General features: G+C 35.7%; 1 protein-coding gene across 6 annotated transcripts in view; it reads left to right on the top strand.

The window, feature by feature from the left end:
* The window catches only part of Vps13c (vacuolar protein sorting 13 homolog C), a 188,869-nt gene that overhangs the window by 96,325 nt on the left and 72,923 nt on the right, over positions 1–19,621 (top strand). For all 6 annotated transcript variants that reach the window (XM_074066103.1, XM_074066102.1, XM_074066101.1 and 3 more), the window contains 9 exons: positions 286–365; positions 1,780–1,839; positions 2,516–2,678; positions 4,141–4,257; positions 5,616–5,719; positions 6,357–6,524; positions 12,834–13,138; positions 14,152–14,299; positions 17,335–17,485. In XM_074066103.1, coding sequence (XP_073922204.1) covers positions 286–365; positions 1,780–1,839; positions 2,516–2,678; positions 4,141–4,257; positions 5,616–5,719; positions 6,357–6,524; positions 12,834–13,138; positions 14,152–14,299; positions 17,335–17,485 — 1,296 coding nt within the window. The remainder of the gene's footprint in view (positions 1–285; positions 366–1,779; positions 1,840–2,515; positions 2,679–4,140; positions 4,258–5,615; positions 5,720–6,356; positions 6,525–12,833; positions 13,139–14,151; positions 14,300–17,334; positions 17,486–19,621) is intronic.

Here is a 19,621-nt window from a genome sequence, read left to right as displayed (position 1 = left end):
GATATTTTAAGAGTTATAATTGACTGGTCCTGATTTTTGGTTTTTTTGTTGTTAGTTTTAATCGAGTTTCTTTCCTTTTTCTTTTTGTTCAAAGTCAGGTTTAGTGAAGTCTGATTTATATACAGTATTATTCATTCACCTTTTTTGGTGTATCCTTATTTGAGCTTTGATAAACATGCATGTATACATATATATGTACACATATATAAATCAGGCTGTTCTTGTTTTAAAGACATTGGGAATGTTGAAGAGATGTAATGATCAGCCTTGCCTTTTTCCTTCTAGACTCTAAAGGAGAACCTCTTTATATGGTTAACTCCTCGAATGTAACCAACGAACCCCTCCTGAAAATGCTGCTGATGAAGGTACCTTGTTACATTTAGGATTCTTTATTATTTGAATATATAAAGATCTATCTATCTATTTATATCTATCTATCTATGTGTCTGTGTATCTATCTATCTATATATCTACCTATTTTTCCCTTGTCAAAAACCTGTGGCTGGTGAGTGTTTGTGAAGTTTCCCTTTAAGTTAGGGACATGCCACTCAGGGTTTTGTCCCAGGTCCTTGACTTTGACTGCAGAATACAATTTCTGGACAAGTCACAATAGTTAAGAAAATTTGATAGAAGTTGCTGAGTAAGCAAGCAGAAAACAAAGACACATTCTTATTAGATAGAGCATGGGTAGTCTGAGGGAGACACACTGAGCAATTTTGACATCTGGGTATTTATGATAAGAAAGGTGGATTACAGGTTTTGGCTGTAATTCATCTTAGCACAAGTGCCCCCCTTTGTTCTGACACCTGGTATAATTAGTCATTTTTGCTGTTAAACTGTCTCATCAGTTAGGCCTAGTGATTTCAAGGTTGTCCTGCTCATTAAATTTGGGTCACTATAACATAGGTGTTTGAACATCCCTTTAAACTAAGGATGGGCCCTGCCAGATGCTACCTTCAAAACATGTGTTCATCTTTGTGATAAGTATTTTCCTTTGTAGACATTTTCCCAAGATATCCTCCTTCTCACCCTCAGTAAGTCTCTTTCTTTAAGGTACCCTTATTCAGTTCTCAGCATACACTCATTATTTTGGGGCAAGCCAGCAAGATTGGGAGAAAGAACTGCTCTTCTTCCCCACCACCCCTCCTCTTTTAAAATTTTTACTAAATATTACAGTATAATGGTGAATTGTGAAGTTTAGAGCAAAGAAAGCAGTATCTACATGCTTCTAATCAAGCTATTCATTAGTACCATGTTTATTTTTAAAGTCTTGGCTGCTGTTTCCCATGCCTCAGTTTCCGTGATTTATCCTGCCTCTCCCTCATGTGTAATATCCCAGTTTTCTCCCTTAAAATTTTTCACTCTGAATTGGTTAATAGTGGTGAATTGTGCAAGAATCCTAAAATTCTGAATGATTTTATTAACCTTCTGAATTACCCTAGGGTTCTGAATAAATGGAAATAGTACAAAGTTCTGCCATACTCTGAAGCAAGGGTGTTACAATTTAGATATACCAGCATTTTTCCTTTTAGATGGTCCACCTAATCTCTATAACACTAATGTTTTCTCCAGAGTACCATAGGGAATTTGAGGTTTTGCATCGATAGAATACTAGACATGCTTATCTGGTTAGCGTTTTGGGCATATTTTTATTTGCCTATAAAAATATGTTTATGCTGTTTTAATAGCATGGTTCGAAAACTTAAAAAAAATGAGTGTTTTCAATGTGTAAAATTTTACTGTTTGTAACCCAGTTGTTTAATTATTCACTATTTGTAGGCAGACAGTGATGGACCAGAATTTAAAACTATTCATGACAATACTAAACAAAGACTGAAGGTAAATCTTTTATAGTTTACTATAAGCCTGATTGTTATAGTTCACTATAAGGCTGATTGTTAATGATTAAACATAGCTTCATAGCCATTTTCAGTTTTAGGATGTGAGTTCTAGAATTAGAGTAAGGGTTTCATTGATAAAATAAGTAGATTGAAATAAAGTTCTTACTAAAATTGATTTCTGAAACAATCGTTTCCCAAAACTCTTAATTAGTACTTGTTGAGTAAGCAAATAATATATTTTTAGGGAATTTTGTTCATTTTAGATTACCATGGTTATTTGGCCTGGTATGAATGGATGCTAATTATGTATTAGGTTTAGTAGTGGAATAAGACTAAGGACAAGGATAGAGCAGGGCCTAGTACAGACATTTTCACAATTCATTTGTGCATGCATAGTCCATCTAGGACTATGATCTAGTATCTAGGAGTGCTTTACTTAAAGCCCATCAAATCCTATTGAAGTTAGAATTAGGGATGCACATGGCAGTGGGCAGGGTATTGTTTTTAGCTGGTAAGGATTAACATTGTAAAAGTAATTCCAAGAATTAAATGTAATTCCTAAATTTTTAAAGGTCCTTAATTGAACTATTCATGTGCTAGTTGTATATGTCAGAGTTTAGCATAAAAATGTTATCCTATCTGAAATCTGCCTCTTTAATTGTTCATTGTCATAGGTTTCGTTTTCATCCTTAGACTTGGTTCTTCACTTGGAAGCTTTACTTTCCCTTATGGATTTTTTGTCATCTGCTGTTCCATCTTCTGAATTGCGTTTTTCTGAGAAGGAATCTGAGCTGAAACCACTTGTGGGGGAGTCCAGAAGTATCGCTATCAAAGCTGGTATTAATTTTTGAGTCCCAGCTAAGATTTTCTCTTATATTATAAGCCAGAGTAGAAGAGTTTTCTTTCTTTATTTTTAATGTGCTTGCCACATTAATATCCTTAGAGATATTATCCTTAGGAACATCTCTTCTTTATGTAACATGTACACATAACATATATATAATACAATTGAATAAATGAAAAAGTCAATGTTTAAACTCACAATAAATTACAAATAATGCTACTCCAAAGAAATAGTCTTCTGGTTTTGCTACCTGATTTGTCTTATACCACATGAATTATAAAGAAAGGAAAATAACTTGTCTTCATATGGGGATTGAGGGCAGATATCCCCAATAGTTCTACAATTTTATAGGAAGGTCTGTCTTCTACAGTAAGACATTTGTAGGAAAATGTTGCCTACATTTATAAATCAGGACCTGCCCTAAGGTAAATCAATAGAGTTCATTCAGTTATGATTCTTATACATAGTTTTTGTGTGCGTTTTTTTTTTAACTCCCTTTATGGCATTGAATTTATTTTAGAGTTACTTACAGAATTGTACCATGTAATCTTGTGAAACTAGATTGGTTTTATAGTTTAATAACGTGTTGTAAGTGCCAAAGTTTTAGTAAATAATACAAATTTTATTAACTATTCATCACTTTCAGTTTTACTAAATACTCTTTGATTCAATATATGCTATGAGGAGTTCAGAAGAAAAATTTTGTATTGGTAAGATTTGAGAATTCTGATTTGGAGGGTTTTCTTTTTTCCGAGAAGATACAAAATTACAGTAGGATTTCTATCTAGTAAAATAGTGAAATTAAGGTGTCATTTATAGTTGTGTTTATTGTTAATTTGGAATGGAACATGCTAGTTTTGTCTGATGGCATTTGAAAATTAATACTGCATACTATTTTAACATTGATCTTTTGGGTTGCTTAAAATACATTATATAGTTTTATTTTCATAAATTTAAGATTATTTTACCCATAGTGGGGGTTGGCACAGGTGGCAGAGGGAAGTGGTGTTGAAACTTTCAGGAAACTGATTGATGGGGGCTAAAGGACAGTGGTGGAGAGGGTGAATTCGAATATCATATGTTTGATACATTGTAAGAACCTTTGTAAATGCCACAGTGTACCCCTACCCAGCACAACAATAAAGAAAAGAAAAAAATTAAAAAAAAAAAGATGTGAGGAAAGTAGTCTTGATGTAAATTGCTTAGTTAGCCCACTATGGGAACTCCACTTGGTGTCTGCTTATTTGAGATAGCAAATCCACCAGTTGTTCAAGGCATTTTGGAGGTTTTTGTTTGTTTTTACTTGAAACATTATTAAACAGTATATGTATTTAGCACACTGTAAGATCAACAATGACTTGTTTGCTTCCCATCCTCAAAAAAAAAAAAAACATTGTTTTGTGTTGTATAGCATCTTAGCATTTTGCCAATCACAAAGTTTCTATTACTTTTCAGTATCCAGCACTATTTCTAAAGAGGATGTGTTCGATTTAAAGGTCACAGCTGAATTAAATGCCTTTAATGTCTTTTTTTGTGATCAGAAGTGTAACATAGCAGATATTAAAATACATGGTGAGTAATTTTCATTGGTGTAGGTCTTTCTGTTTCTTTACATAAATATCCAGGAAAAATGACCTCATACATGTGGGGAGTTCTTTGATTTGCTTCTATGGAAGACTTGCAAGCACTGTTAAAAAAAAAAACACACTTTGAAATGCTAAAGATAAATTTGTTCTTTTTTTTTTTTTGGCAGTACTAGGGTTTGAACTCAGAACCTTTTGCTTGCTAAGCTAATGTTCTAGCACTTGAGCCATACTCCCAGCCAAAGTAAATTTCTTCTTATTGCCTGGAAACATTCCTTATGTGTTTAAAAATTTCAGAATATGGGTGGCGCATGGTGGCACACAGCTGTAATCCCAGCTACTCAGCAGGTGGAGATAGGATCATGGTTTTTGAGACCAGTCTGGGCAAAAAAATCAGTGAGACCCTGTCTGAAAAATAATTTAAGGCAGGAAAGGGCTGGGGGGGACATGGCTCAAGCCCAGTACTGCCAAAAAAATTAAATTTAAAAATCAGTATCTGTCTATCTGAGGCTTAATCTCTTATTGTGGTTACATTGAAATGAATATCATTACAACATCTCACAGAGTTAAAAACATGTCATGTACCTGTTTCTCTTATATTTCATGCTTTTATATGTATAGATAGGTATATATATCATAGAAAAAGAAGTTCTGGAAAACATTTGCAAACTTTTCCTGTCAGGAACTTGATACAAGATGAAGCAGCTTGCTCTGATTGTTCAGATTTTACTACAAGTTCTGGAGTACCTGCTGGGGTTCAAATCCTGACTCTAACACTGGCTCACCTTGAGCAAATTAATTAACCTTTCTATGTCTTAGTTCCCCCTATTATAAAATGAAGTAGTAATTATCTGTAAGGTTGATATGAGGTTTAAGATACCTGATACATTGTAAACAGTATTTAAAAAGGCAAAAAAGTCAGCACTAATACTACTACATAGTTTATGTGTAGAAATAAAAGCTCTTATAAAATGATGTTCATGTATTTGTAGTTACTGGAGCAACAGTTTTAATAGTAAATACTCGTGAGATGCTGTTTAAAAATATAAAATCTTCCCAAGGGCCCAGTTCTGATCTTGCCAGTGCACAGGGTATTGTTTTTGGGTAAATGTTAATTTCCTTGAAATTGGGTGATATTTGTTTTAAAATCTGCACAATTTTTGTGTATGAGATACAGGTAGTATTTAAAGGTATTATAACCTTTCTTGGGTACCACATACACAGAAATTGATTCTGCTAATATGTCTACTAATGAGTCATTTTTATTCACCCTATATCTTAAATCTTAATTGTTTTTTGAATTTTTTTTTTTATTTTTAAATTTTGTAAATGCTATGTCTCCCTCAGGAATGGATGCCTCTGTTTCTGTAAAGCCAAAGCAGACTGATGTGTTCGCCAGACTTCAGAATATTGTAGTTACAAATGTTGACTTGCTATCCATTCACAAAAAGGTGATTTGTGTATTGAAGTTTATTTTTTTCTTTGGATTCGAGATGCCAGTGTTCATTTGATCAGTATACATTATTAGTTGTGTGTCACATGTTGGGCATTTTATTAAGGTTGAAAGTGAAAACGGTAGCAGTTTGCTTTCACATTGTCTGTAGACTAGGCCTTCTGCTACACAGTGATTTGAAAATGTTATTTTTGAGCAGTTCAGTGATGGATGTGTATTTATATTAATAAGATGATTTTTATAAAAATTGGAAGAAGTTATTGTCAACTAAAAATGTTTTTGAGTAATAATGTTTAAGGTTGAGCTTATATGTTACTTCTTCATATATCAAGAATTCTGTGATTAGCCGGGGGCCGGTGGCTCATGCTTATAATCCCAGCTACTTAGGAGGTAAAGATAAGGAGGATGGCAGTTCAAAGCCAGCCTGTGCCATCTTGAAAATAACCAACACAAAAACAGGGCTGGTGGACTGATTCAAGTGGTAGAGTACCTCCCTAGCAAGTGTGAGGCCCTGAGTTCAAACCCCAGTGCTGCCAAAAAAACAGAATTCTGTGATTAGAAAACTCATTTATGATTCAGTGACAAAGACTCCACAAGCTCTTTTAATGTAATACCTGATTATCTCATGCTTTTAGGTTGTCTCTATTTTGGGAGACGAAGTCTTCAGGTTCCAGATGACTCTGTATCCAGATGCCACAGAAGGAGAGTCCTATGCTGATATATCTAAAGTAGATGGCAAATTGAGTCTCAAAGTGGGCTGTATTCAAACTGTTTATGTTCATAAATTCTTCATGTCTCTTTTGGTGAGTTTATTTTTTTAGATGTTATTTCTTTTCTCATTGAGGCCTAAATATTTTGCTCAAACATCTGAACCATAGGGTATGTGTAGCCTTTCATCACAGTGACAACATACCTGAGATAAGCAGCGTAAAAGGAGGAAAGGTTTATTATGGTTCATAGTTTTGGAGGTTTCACTCCATGGTCACCTGGTTCCCTTGTTTGTGGGCCTGTGGTGAGGCATAATAATATGGTGGAGAGTGTGACATAGAGGAAAGGTGTTCATCTCATGGTTTCCAGGAAGCAGATGGGGAAGAGGTCCTAATACATCCATCAAGAGTATGCCACCAGTGACTTTACTTCCTTTCACTGGGCAACTCTTCCAAAAGATTGTACCACCTCCCACTAGTAACACAGATTGGCACCAGGTCTTCAGCACTTAAGATCCAAACCATAACATAGTGCTATGTGGTAAACACACAAATGCTGAGCAGAATGTTGTGAGTAAGGAAACCTTTTACATGATAATTAACCAAATGAAAGTTTTTAAATCATTGCTTTGAATGTACAAACTATCATTCTCTTAATATTTTCATAGTTATGTATTTTATAGGTACTTTTTGATGTTTTAATACCCTTAACAGTATTTAGTTAAAATAACTTTTTAGGAAATGTCAGCAGGCACTTGAGAACTAATATTAAACTTATAGCTCTTGATTGCATTTGTGATCATCAAAGCCATGAAATTCTTTTATTTTACACTGTGCATGTAAGAATTTAAATCTGCCTGTGACTCTCAGCAAGGCTGCTAGCTAAGCTTTCCAGTCATGAGTTTATAACTAAACCCTCCTGTTCACTTTTCTAGGAAGGAATTTATTTTGTGATATGAAGTAGATTAAGTTGTTTTTGTATTATTAATTGATGAACATTAAGAATATTGCTTCTAAGAATTATTGTTTCTTTATTGGGAAAAATGTTTTTGTTCTTAGTTGAAATTGGGCGAAATGTATCTTGCCATAAATAAAGTTGTTTTGATTCTTATTAATGATTGCAGGATTATAGACAATATGTTTGCTCATTTCTAGTACATTTAAACAAGTAAAATTTCAAAAATAAAGTACCAGAACCTTAGTTCTTAAGAATAAAGTTTATATTTTTTTCTTTTTAACTTTTTTTTTAAATTAAAGTTTATTTCTATGACGGGAATAGAACAGAGCACACTTTAGGAGAAATAGAGTGCGCTCCTCCATCCCTTTCATTTAAATTGAATTTAAAATGACCAACAGTCATTAATAAAAAAAAATAAAAAGAACTGTTATAAAAATTTGTCAAAGAAGACTAATTCTAAAAAAATACAAATGAAAATCAATAAAACTCTTCTTTCCTAGTGGTAGGTAGATATTGTTACTAGTTATTAGCTCAGAGAGTGTCATTCCCAACTCTACTTTTGTCCATCATAAATAATAGCTCTTTTTATAGCACCTCTATTATTGAACTTTTTTATATTAACTTTTTATAGAACCTTTGTTATTTATTTATTTTTTTCTATGTTTTTTTTTAAAAAAGTTTTTATTATTCATTTATTCACATGGGCGTACATTGTTTGGGTCATTTTGCCCCGCTGCCCCCTTCCACCACTCTCCCCTCCCCTCCCCTCCCCCCCTCACTTCCAGGCAGAACCTCTTCTGCCCTTATCTCTAATTTTGTTGAGAAGAAGACATAGTTGCTAGTTGAGATAAGGACAGCTATACAGAAAGATTCCTAGCATTGCTTTCATGTACAAATGTGTTACAACCCAAGTTGATTCATCTCTAACTGATCGTTATACTGGTTCCTAATCCCCTTCTCAAGATAACCTCTGTCGCTTTAAGGTTTCTGTATCAGACGCTTTCATGTTTGGGTTTTCTGCCTATTCCCATATCTCCCATATGTGCTCTCCCCTTGTCATGGGATCCAAGTCCAATCACATTGCTGCATTTCCCCTAGATCTTAAGTCCGCATATGAGGGAGAACATAACAATTTTTGGTCTTCTGAGCCTGGCTAACTACGCTCAGAATGATATTCTCCAGTACCATCCATTTACCTGCAAATGATAAGATTTCATTCTTCTTTATGGCTGAGTAAAATTCCATTGTGTATAAATACCACATTTTCTTGATCCATTCGTCAGTAGTAAGGTATCTTGGCTGTTTCCATAACTTGGCTATTGTGAATAGCGTTTCAATAAACATGGTTGTGCAGGTGCCTTTGGAGTAACTTGTGTCTCATTCCTTTGGATATATCCCCAGGAGTGGGATTGCTGGATTGTATGGCAGATCTGTTTAGATTTTTAAGAAGCCTCCAAATTTTTTTCCAGAGTGGTTGCACCAGCTTGCATTCCCACAAGCAGTGTATGAAGTTTCCTATTTCCCCCACATCCTCACCAACACATGTTGGCGGTGTTGATGGTGTTTTTGATGATGGCTATTCTAACAGGGGTGAGGTGGAATCTTAGTGTAGTTTTGATTTGCATTTCCTTTATGGCTAGAGATGGTGAGCATTTTTTCATGTGTTTTCTGGCCATTTGAATTTCTTCTTTTGAGAAAGTTCTGTTTAGTTCACTTGCCCATTTCTTTTTTTTTTTAATTTTATTATTCATATGTGTATACAAGGCTTGGGTCATTTCTCCCCCCTGCCCCCACCCCCTCTCTTACCACCCACTCGACCCCCTCCCTCTCCCCCCCACCCCCTCGATCCCTGGCAGAAACTATTTTGCCCTTATCTCTAATTTTGTTGAAGAGAGAGTATAAGCAATAATAGGAAGGAACAAGGGTTTTTGCTGGTTGAGATAAGGATAGCTATATAGGGAGTTGACTCACATTAATTTCCTGTGCATGTGTGTTACCTTCTAGGTTAATTCTTTTTGATCTAACCTTTTCTCTAGTTCCTGGTCCCCTTTTCCTATTGGCCTCAGTTGCTTTTAAGGTATCTGCTTTAGTTTCTCTGCGTTAAGGGCAACAAATGCTAGCTAGTTTTTTAGGTGTCTTACCTATCCTCACCCCTCCCTTGTGTGCTCTCGCTTTTATCATGTGCTCAAAGTCCAATCCCCTTGTTGTGTTTGCCCTTGATCTAATGTCCACATAAGAGGGAGAACATATGATTTTTGGTCTTTTGACTTGCCCATTTCTTAATTGGTTCATTGATTTTAGGAGAGTTTAGTTTCTTAAGTGCCCTGTATATTCTGGTTATTAGTCCTTTTTCTGTTGTGTAGCTGGCAAATATTTTCTCCCATTCTCTGGGTGGTCTTTTCAGTTTAGAGACCATTTCTTTTGTTGTGCAGAAGCTTTTTAATTCTATGAAGTCCCATTTATTCATCCTTTCTCTTAGTTGCTGAGCTGCTGGGGTTGTACTGAGGAAGTCCTTGCCTATACCTATTAGTTTCAGAGTGTTTCCTGCTCCTTCCTGTGCTAACTTCAGAGTTTTGGGTCTGATATTAAGGTCCGTGATCCATTATGAGTTGATACTAGTACAGGGTGATAGACATGGATCTAGTTTCAGTTTCTTGCAGATGGATAACCATTTTTCCCAGAAACATTTGTTGAAGAGGTTGTCCTTTCTCCATCGTATATTTTTGGCACCTTTGTCAAAAATGAGGTGGGTATAGTTGTGTGGATTCATATTCTGTTCTCTATTCTGTTCCATTGGGCTTCATGTCTGTTTTTGTGCCAGTACCATGCTGTTTTTATAGCTATTGCTTTGTAATACAGTTTGAAGTCGGGTATTGTGATACCTCAAGCATTGCTCCTTTTACTGATTATTGCCTTGGCTATTCGTGGTCTCTTGTGTTTCCAAATGAACTTTAGGGTAGATTTTTCAATCTCTGTGATGAAAGTCACTGGGATTTTGATGGGAATTGCATTAAACATGTAGATTGCTTTTGGTAGTATAGCCGTTTTTACTATGTTGATTCTACCAATCCACGAGCATGGGAGATCTTTCCATCTTCTGTAGTCTTCCTTGATCTCTTTCTTCAGGGGTTTGTAATTCTCCTTGTAGAGGTCATTCACATCCTTTGTTAAGTTCACTCCTTGGGAAAACTATAAACTTCTGAAGAAAGAGATTGAGGAAGACTATAGAAAGTGGAGAGATCTCCCATGCTCATGGATTGGTAGAATCAACACAGAAAAAATGTCTATACTCCCAAAAACAATCTACATGTTTAATGCAATTCCCATGAAAATTCCAATGACATTCATTAAAGAGATTGAAAAATCTACTGTTAAATTTATATGGAAACACAAGAGGTTATGAATAGCCAAGGCAATACTCAGTCAAAAGAACAATGCTGGAGGTATCACGATACCTGACTTCAAACTATATTACAAAGCAATAACAATAAAAACAGCATGGTACTGGCACAAAAACAGACATGAAGACCAGTGGAACAGAATAGAGGACCCAGATATAAAGCCACACAGCTATAACTAACTTGTCTTTGACAAAGGAGCTAAAAATATACGATGGAGAAAAAGCAGCCTCTTCAACAAAAACTGCTCGGAAAACTGGATAGCAGTCTGCAAAAAACTGAAACTAGATCCGTGTATTTCACCCTATACCAATATTAACTCAAAATGGATCAAGGATCTTAATATCAGACCCCAAACTCTAAAGTTGATACAGGAAAGAGTAGGAAATACTCTGGAGTTAGTAGGTATAGGTAAGAATTTTCTCAATGGAACCCCAGCAGCACAGCACCTAAGAGATAGATCGCATAGATAAACAGGACTTCATAAAACTAAAAAGCTTCTGTTCATCAAAAGAAATGGTCTCTAAACTGAAGAGAACACCCATAGAGTGGGAGAATATATTTGCCAGCTACACATCAAAGGACTGATAACCAGAATATATAGAGAACTTAAAAAACTAAATTCTCCTAAAACTAATGAACCAATAAAGAAATGGGCAAGTGAACTAAACAGAACTTTCTCAAAAGAAGAAATTCAAATGGCCAAAAAAACACATGAAAAAATGCTCACCATCTCTAGCAATAAAGGAAATGCAAATTAAAACCACACTAAGATTCCACCTCACCCCTGTTAGAATAGCCATCATCAGCAACACCACCAACAACAGGTGTTGGCGAGAATGCGGGGAACAAGGAACCCTCTTACACTGTTGGTGGAAATGTAAACTAGTACAACCACTCTGGAAAAAAATTTGGAGGCTACTTAAAAAGCTAGACATTGATCTACCATTTGATCGAGCAATACCACTCTTGGGGATATACCCAAAAGACTGTGACACAGGTTACTCCAGAGGCACCTGCACACCCATGTTTATTGCGGCACTATTCACAATAGCCAAGTTATGGAAACAGCCAAGATGCCCCACCACTGATGAATGGATTAAGAAAACGTGGTATCTATACATAGTGGAATTTTATGCTGCCATGAAGAAGAACAAAATGTTACTATTCGCTGGTAAATGGATGGACTTGGAGAACATCATTCTGAGTGAGGTTAGCCTGGCCCAAAAGACCAAAAATCGTATGTTCTCCCTCATATGCGAACATTAGATCAAGGGCAAACACAACAAGGGGATTGGACTTTGAGCACATAATAAAAGCGAGAGCACACAAGGGAGGTGTGAGGATAGGTAAGACACCTAAAAAACTAGCTAGCATTTGTTGCCCTTAACGCAGAGAAACTAAAGCAGATACCTTAAAAGCAACTGAGGCCAGTAGGAGAAGAGTACCAAGAACTAGAGAAAAGGTTAGATCAAAAAGAATTAACCTAGAAGGTAACACACACGCACAGGAAATTAATGTGAGTCAACTCCCTGTATAGCTATCCTTATCTCAACCAGCAAAAACCCTTTTTCCTTCCTATTATTGCTTATACTCTCTCTTCAACAAAATTAGAGATAAGGGCAAAATAGTTTCTGCCAGGTATCGAGGGGGTGGGAGGAAAGGGATGGGGTGGGGGCAGGGGGGAGAAATGACCCAAGCCTTGTACGCACATATGAATAATAAAACAATAAAAATTAAAAAGAAAAAGTTCACTCCTTGGTATTTGATTTTTTTTTTTTGAGGATATGGTAAATGGCATTATTTCCATATATTCCTTCTCAGTTTGTTCGTTGTTGGTGTATAAAAAAGCTAATGATTTTTGTAAGTTGATTTTGTATCCTGTCACCTTGGTATATCTGTTTATAGTGTGTAAGAGTTTTTGGATAGAGTCTTTTGGAGCACCTCTGCTATTTAACTTTTCTTTTTAGAGTAAATGCTTCTTGAAGTTTTTTCTTTTAAAAATAGATGTTCTTGGAGAACTGTCTGACTATCAGTCTCTTCCAACAGAACTTCCTCAACAATTTCCAAACTGCAAAAGAAGCTTTGAGCACAGCCACAGTCCATGCTGCAGAGAGAGCCGCCTCCAGCATGAAAGACTTGGCCCAGAAGAGCTTCCGCCTTTTGATGGATATCAACTTGAAGGCACCTGTTATTATTATTCCTCAGTCTTCAGTATCACCCAATGCTGTTATAGCAGATCTGGGTTTAATCAGAGTTGAAAACAAATTTAGCTTGGTGTCCATGGAACATTATTCTCTTCCCCCAGTCATTGATAAAATGAATATCCAGCTCACTCAGTTGAAGCTGTCCAGGTATAAATATGTAATCTAATTGTGATTGTCTTAGTAGAAATGGGATTTTCATCATATTTGTGCCTGGGATAAAATAGTAATTTGTGATTCTCATTCCTAATTTATTTTTATGAAACCTTTTAGTAAGTAGCTAACAGTTGTGTGCTTCATAGAATCTGCATTTTACACTGCTAAATAATACAGTGTGACTTGTTTTCCATTCTATAAAATTACTTGGAAAGTTATAATTTACTGTTTAAGCATGGTGTTGTTGCATGCCTGTAGTCTGAGCTATGTAGGTGGCTGAGGTGGGATCATTTGAACTCACAGGTTCCAGACCAACCTGGGCAACGTAGTGAGGCATCATGTCAAAAAAAATTGTAGTTTACTTAGTAATATTTATTTTCATTTTTTAATACATGTTTTCTTACTTTTCACATAGCTACTTCCTTTTCTGTAGGTGGGGAAAAACTTCCTAAAGTCTAATAAGACTTTAAATTTCTCACTCTCAAACCTTGTTGCATTTGGGAATTTTCAGTGAGGTATCTAAAGGATTTTTGAATCCAAATGAAAAAGTGTTGACTTGGTTGAGGGGCAAGCAGACTTACTTGGTTGTGCAAATGGTCGTTAGTAGGTCATGCTAGAAATGACTATTGCCATTTACCTTTTTGATTTGATGTATTTTTCCCCTTGAGTTTGAAGAAATAACAATAACATGTTAAGAGCTAAGTATGTAATCATTTTCTTGAAGATAGTAGAAAAAATACAGTAATCAGAGTTATGGGAAATATGTCTTTCAGATCATATAAAAAGTATATAAATAGGCTTTGTTTTACATAATTTTGTACATAAAGCTGATTTACTCTAATTTTAATTTATTTATGATAAATAAGTTTTAAAAGAATTCCGATAGCAGCTTTTTAAGTGTTTAGGAAAATGCTATGTGGAAGCTATTACAAAATATGGTAGTCCTCATTTTAAAATGTAACTTAAAAGTAAATATACATGTTAGTAAATCTTTGTTTTTCTTTCAGAACTATTTTGCAGACTGGCTTGCCACAGCATGACATTGAAATTTTAAAACCAGTAAACATGCTTTTGTCCATACAACGAAACTTATCAGCGACATGGTATGTGCAAATTCCAGGGATGGAGATAAAAGGAAAACTAAAACCTATGCAGGTATGTATCTGTTATTAAATTTATTGATCAATAATGTATGAACACTTTGTTAACTGCAAGTGAGGTCATCCATGTTTCCCACACTTTTCTCTATTTCATTTTAGTTAAATACTGGTAAAAACCAGCAAGAAGTGTGAGGTGAAAAACTTGCTGGAATTTACTGAAAATTTTATTCTTAATTTTGGAAAATTATCTTTAAAGTCTTAATGTAGTTAAATTTTAAGAGAATTCAAAGTGATGTTCAGATATCACATTCAAAGCACTTTAATTTTTTTAATTCTAGAAAGGTTTGTATTGACATAGTATTTGTACATAATTAAAAGGTACAATGAATTACTAATTTAGAAAAGTGGACATCATTCTGAATAGGCAAGTCTATTGATTTTGGAAACATATCAATGCAGCAGTGTTTTTAATGGCATAGTTAACATGCTATGACTGCCTATGGAATTGGCAACACTGGTAGTCATGGAATGTAGAAACCCTGTAATTCTCCTGTGCCTGTTTGTGAAACTGTTAAAGCTAAACATCAAAGTTGGGGTAGGAGGGAGAGATTAAACAAGTAGAGTATATAAAAAGCAAATAGACATTTCATCTTTTTGATACATGTGATTATTTTAGAGTAGGTTTTGAGCTAAAATAGGAAGGTTCAAAAGAGCAAAGTTGTACTAGAAAAGAAATTAAAATTGAAACTTGTTAAAATGAAGGTTTCTGTGTGTATGTCCTAGTGGATATATTATATGAGAAGGAATTACTGAATTATGTCTGTTCAGGGTATTCATAGAGTAGCTTCTGTTCCATAGTATTGGTACCTTCTCTTAATTTCTCCCTTACTGCCCAGAGATTAGATCCCAGCACTAATACTTGACCCTTCTTTTATAGATCATGTAGTTTTTGATTTGCTAAAAGCAAAAGGAAAACATGAATGTTTATCAGTAGGAGAATGTAGACAAAATTATGATATATTCTATATGGACATTGTAAAGCATGTAAAGTGATGAACTAGAACTGTATGAAACAAGTGGATATATCTTAAACATAAAAAAATTTTAAATCACAAAATGATAGTAAAGTTCTATATTTGAAATTTTGCAACAAGCAAGGCAACTGCTATGTGTGTGTGTACATTTGTACATATTTTATAGGGTGTACAATAATGATAAATGTAAAAGCATTTATGAGAATGATAATTCTCTTATTGTAGAATGTGGAGATGAAAGAAAGGGGTGGGATGTGAAGAATTATACCTGGGGTTTCAAAGCTATAAAAGGGAGTAAAATATCCAGAGGAAATGTAGTGACTTGTTCAAGTTTCCATAAAGCTGGATGGTAGGTACACAGTGGAGGATTACAGTATTCTCTATCCTATATTTATGATAGAGTATTTTTGGTTGAAGTATTTCAAAGGAGAAGAAAGTATCAGATCCAACAGGTTAGCATATAAGTGTGATCATTACTTTAACCAAAAGGACCCTTGCCAACTGAACAATGCAGCCACAGTGGATATTATTCCACTCCTCACCCATCAGTGATTCAGGCCTCTTTAGACACTGTCTGTCTGTTGTCATGGTCTGGATAGTTTTCCTAAGTCAAGGGTGTAGCTAAGAAAGAATTTCAGGACGGTGACCTAACAAGTTGTTTTCAGTAGATCAGTTTGCTTGTTTTCAGTAGATCAGTTTGCTAGTTTCTAAAGAACTGTGAGGCCACCTTTCAAATTTGTTCTCAGACTTGCTAAAGGTCTGTCTAATATATGATAAACTTACTCTTTCTTTCCACAGCAAGCAGGAGGTGGTCAAATTAGCAGGTGTTCAGGCAGCTGTAATAGCTTGTTTGGCATCACAGATAGAAATGGTTATCCAAGGACGTTCTAAGGAGTTAGTATTGCACCTGTTATCTGAGGACTGTAGCTTGGGATAAACAAGAAGTCTCTGACTACTACCTTGTGCTAAATATTTTCCTGTTTTCATTTAGGTAGGGAACTATGCAAATTCCCTGGCCATAGGGATCTAATTTTGGGGACACAGATTACTGTGGCATTCAGAAAAGGAGGTGTGCTGTATATGCAGGCATGTTTGTATGCATTTATGTGCAAGCACTTAAAACAAGCCTTTTGAACCATGGTGTCTGTAGAGAAAATTTACAAAAGGTAGAAGGATGTGAAGCTTCAGAGAAAGTACTAATCTTGATAGCCACTAGCAGCTTTGTTTGTTCTAGCTGCTTCATGTTGTTCTAAAGCCACCTGCGAAGAAGAAGCTATAATTCCTCTTCTAAAGGTTAAAAAAAGACTTGAATTAAAGAAGCTGAGAAACAGCCCACAACACAGCTTGAAAACAATATAGCTGATACAGATCTGTCTGATTCAAATGACTTTGATTTTTTGTTTTTCTTTTTACTACACCTGCCCTTTTGTAAAGTTAAAATACAAGTAAGATCCTACCCTCATGGTGTGTGTTTTGGTTTTTAAAAAAATATGTTGTACTTTCACTTATTATTCTAAGCAGTGTTATTTTTTGTAAGATAAAGGAATGGTTATTTTATGATTGTCCAGATACATGTATTCTAAAAACAGAGATACATAGCATGAAAATACCTTTTTACGTATTAGTGGAGACCAGAATCTGAATAGTACTATTCCTGTATTGAGTTTGGAAGGAAGTAAATAATGTAGAAGGAGCTGGTGCTGAACTAGATGAGAGATGCATGATGGAGACAGGGAGAGGAGAAGTCAGACTTGGGTCCAGGACAGGACTGCACAGTTACCATTAGGCAGGGAGGGTGCTGGAGTTCCAGAGGCAGGGGCAGAAGTATGTTTGCACACAGGAGCCATGTCTCCCACTAGATAGAAATAAATGATTCTCTCCTGATGATTCTCGTCTGTCTGTCATCTTTCTCTCTCGCCTTCCCATCCTCCCTACCTTCTTCTCTGTACTTAAAATAGATGAACAGTTAGTTAACTTGAGAAATTATATATTTAGACATAGTTATATTATTCTGATTTTTATTATTTTATGTAAACCAAGTATTGGTGGTTTCTAGGTTGCTATCAGTGAAGATGACTTATCAGTTTTAATGAGAATTTTGCTGGAAAATCTTGGAGAGGCTTCTTCACAACCAAGCCCCACACAGTCTGCACAGGAGGCAGTAAGAGTAAAGAAAGATATTCTGAGTGGGCCTGACCACCTCAAAGGTATAAGTTGGTAAAGATTGTTGTGTTGATTATTGAAAAATTGTGAGTGTCATATTTACATTTAATGTTTTTTAGTTGTCCAACATAATGTGGTACAAACTGACTCAATATTACACAGTTTCCTGTGGGAATTCTGCTCTGGCTATGGCTAAATCTTAAAGCCCCCAGGGGAAGAAGGTGTGTCACTTGTCTGTGATGGGGAAAGGTCATCTTGCTGCTTGCTGCTTGTGAAAGCTGACTTTGCTCAGTTCACCAGGCTCTGAGGTGTGACATGCGTTGAGAGAAAGACCAAAGCAGTACCTCAGAGTAGTAAAACCCTCTAAATAATTCAGAGAGGAAAGGATCTTGGTATGGTGCCTGAACCTCAAGAAAGGAAGGTATACTTTTATAGTAACAGCTTTATTAGTCTGGCTTCGTTGGAGAATGATCTAGTAAGATACATTACAGAAATTTTCAGATTGCTAAAACTGAGTTTTTTAAAGAACTGAGCCTTTTAAATTCAATCATTTTAAAGTAATTTCCCTAAAATATAAGATGCTTTCTAGCTTCTTAAATATATTATGCAAAATATAATTTCACTTTTTTTTGCGTGTGGTTCGAATTCAGGGCTGCATGTTTGCTAGTCAGGGGCTCTACTACTTGAGCCATACCTCTTGTCCTTTTTTCCTCTGGCTTTTTAGGATCTCTCCTTTTGCCCAGGCTGACCTGGACTGTCCTTGTCTATTTTAGGCTTCCTGCTGTCACGGATGATGGACACACGCCACAATGCCCAGCTTTTATCCATTGATAGGAGGTCTCTCAGAGTTTTTGTCTGGGCTAGAATGGAACTGCGATCCTCCCAGTTTCATACTTTCATGTAGCTGGCATGACGGGCAAGTGCCAGTGCCCACTTATTGGTTGAAATGGAGTCTCTAAAACTGTTTGCCTGGGCTGACCTCAAACCTCAATCCTCCCAATCTCAGCTCTCCAAGTAGCTTGTTTTTAAAGACGGGCTCACTTTGTAGTTCAGGCTGCCTCAAATACGCAATCCTCCTGCCTCAGCTTCCTGAATGCTGTGATTATAAGTATATACCATTGTGCCTGGCCTTTTTATTATTTAAAGTCATTGATGGGAATATCAGATTCTTTAAATCTGTAAATAAGTTAATATTTTCATGACTAAGAAGAGTTGAAATGCCTCTTGCCCTTATAAGAAATGATCTCAGGCTTTTTGTACTTTTATCATGTTCTTAGTCCATAGCTTAATTGGTGAAACTACCAGTTAGTAATGGTTCCGACACTGCTTCTCCTATAATTAGGCCAGATATGTTTTGGAATTACACAAATGACTTGTAGCAATGTACAAAATAAGGCTTCTAGTTTAAGTAGACAGTTGTGGGTGTTTCACGAGCTTGATGAAGCCAGCATCTCCCAGGTTGGGTTCATGCTGCCGTGTAGACAAAGGCCAGATAAGTAGGCTGTTACAGACAGGCCCTGTGCAGAGGTGAACAGACTATGACAGGCAAACTTTATATACTTAATGAGCTCATTAGGTTCAGCTGAAATCACATTTGTCTTTCTGATTGTCACCATTTGGTCAATCTGGCACTTGGAAAAATTTGTGAGTTTATATGCAATCTGCAAAGATGATGAAGATTGAAATATAAATTATTTTCAGGAAAAGTAGAGAAAGAATCCCAGGAGTTTACAGCTTGGAGAAGCTATACATGGCTAAAGTTATGTAGTTTTCATTTTTCTGATAACTTGTAAGAGGAGACTTTCCTAAAGATTGACCAAAAAATAGTTAATCTTCAAAAGGATTACAGAATTACTATGATTGAAAGTAGGCTCTCTTCTATCTAAAGATGAGAGAAAAGACTAAATTACTTCTTGAAGTTTCTTTGACTTCAAAATTCCAAAGGCTTCTTCCCCTAACATATTTCACTTCTGTTTGATTTTGCTGTTGGCTTCTATTCTTACAAAGAAATGGGCTGGGTAAAATAGGTACGATAATGAGAAGTACACTTGCTAGCAGAAGATATTTTATTCCCTAAGCTAGGGCAAAGTGTTTGTCTTTTCTGTGCCTTCAGTTTCATAATATCTTGAGGATGTCTTGGACTAATTAGGTAAAGATACCTCAGTGATGAAAACTAAGTC

Source organism: Castor canadensis, chromosome 2, assembly GCF_047511655.1.
Source record: "Castor canadensis chromosome 2, mCasCan1.hap1v2, whole genome shotgun sequence".
NCBI lineage: Eukaryota > Metazoa > Chordata > Mammalia > Rodentia > Castoridae > Castor > Castor canadensis.
The sequence above is the reverse complement of the archived record's forward strand: the minus strand, read 5'-3'. Positions and strand labels throughout refer to the sequence as shown.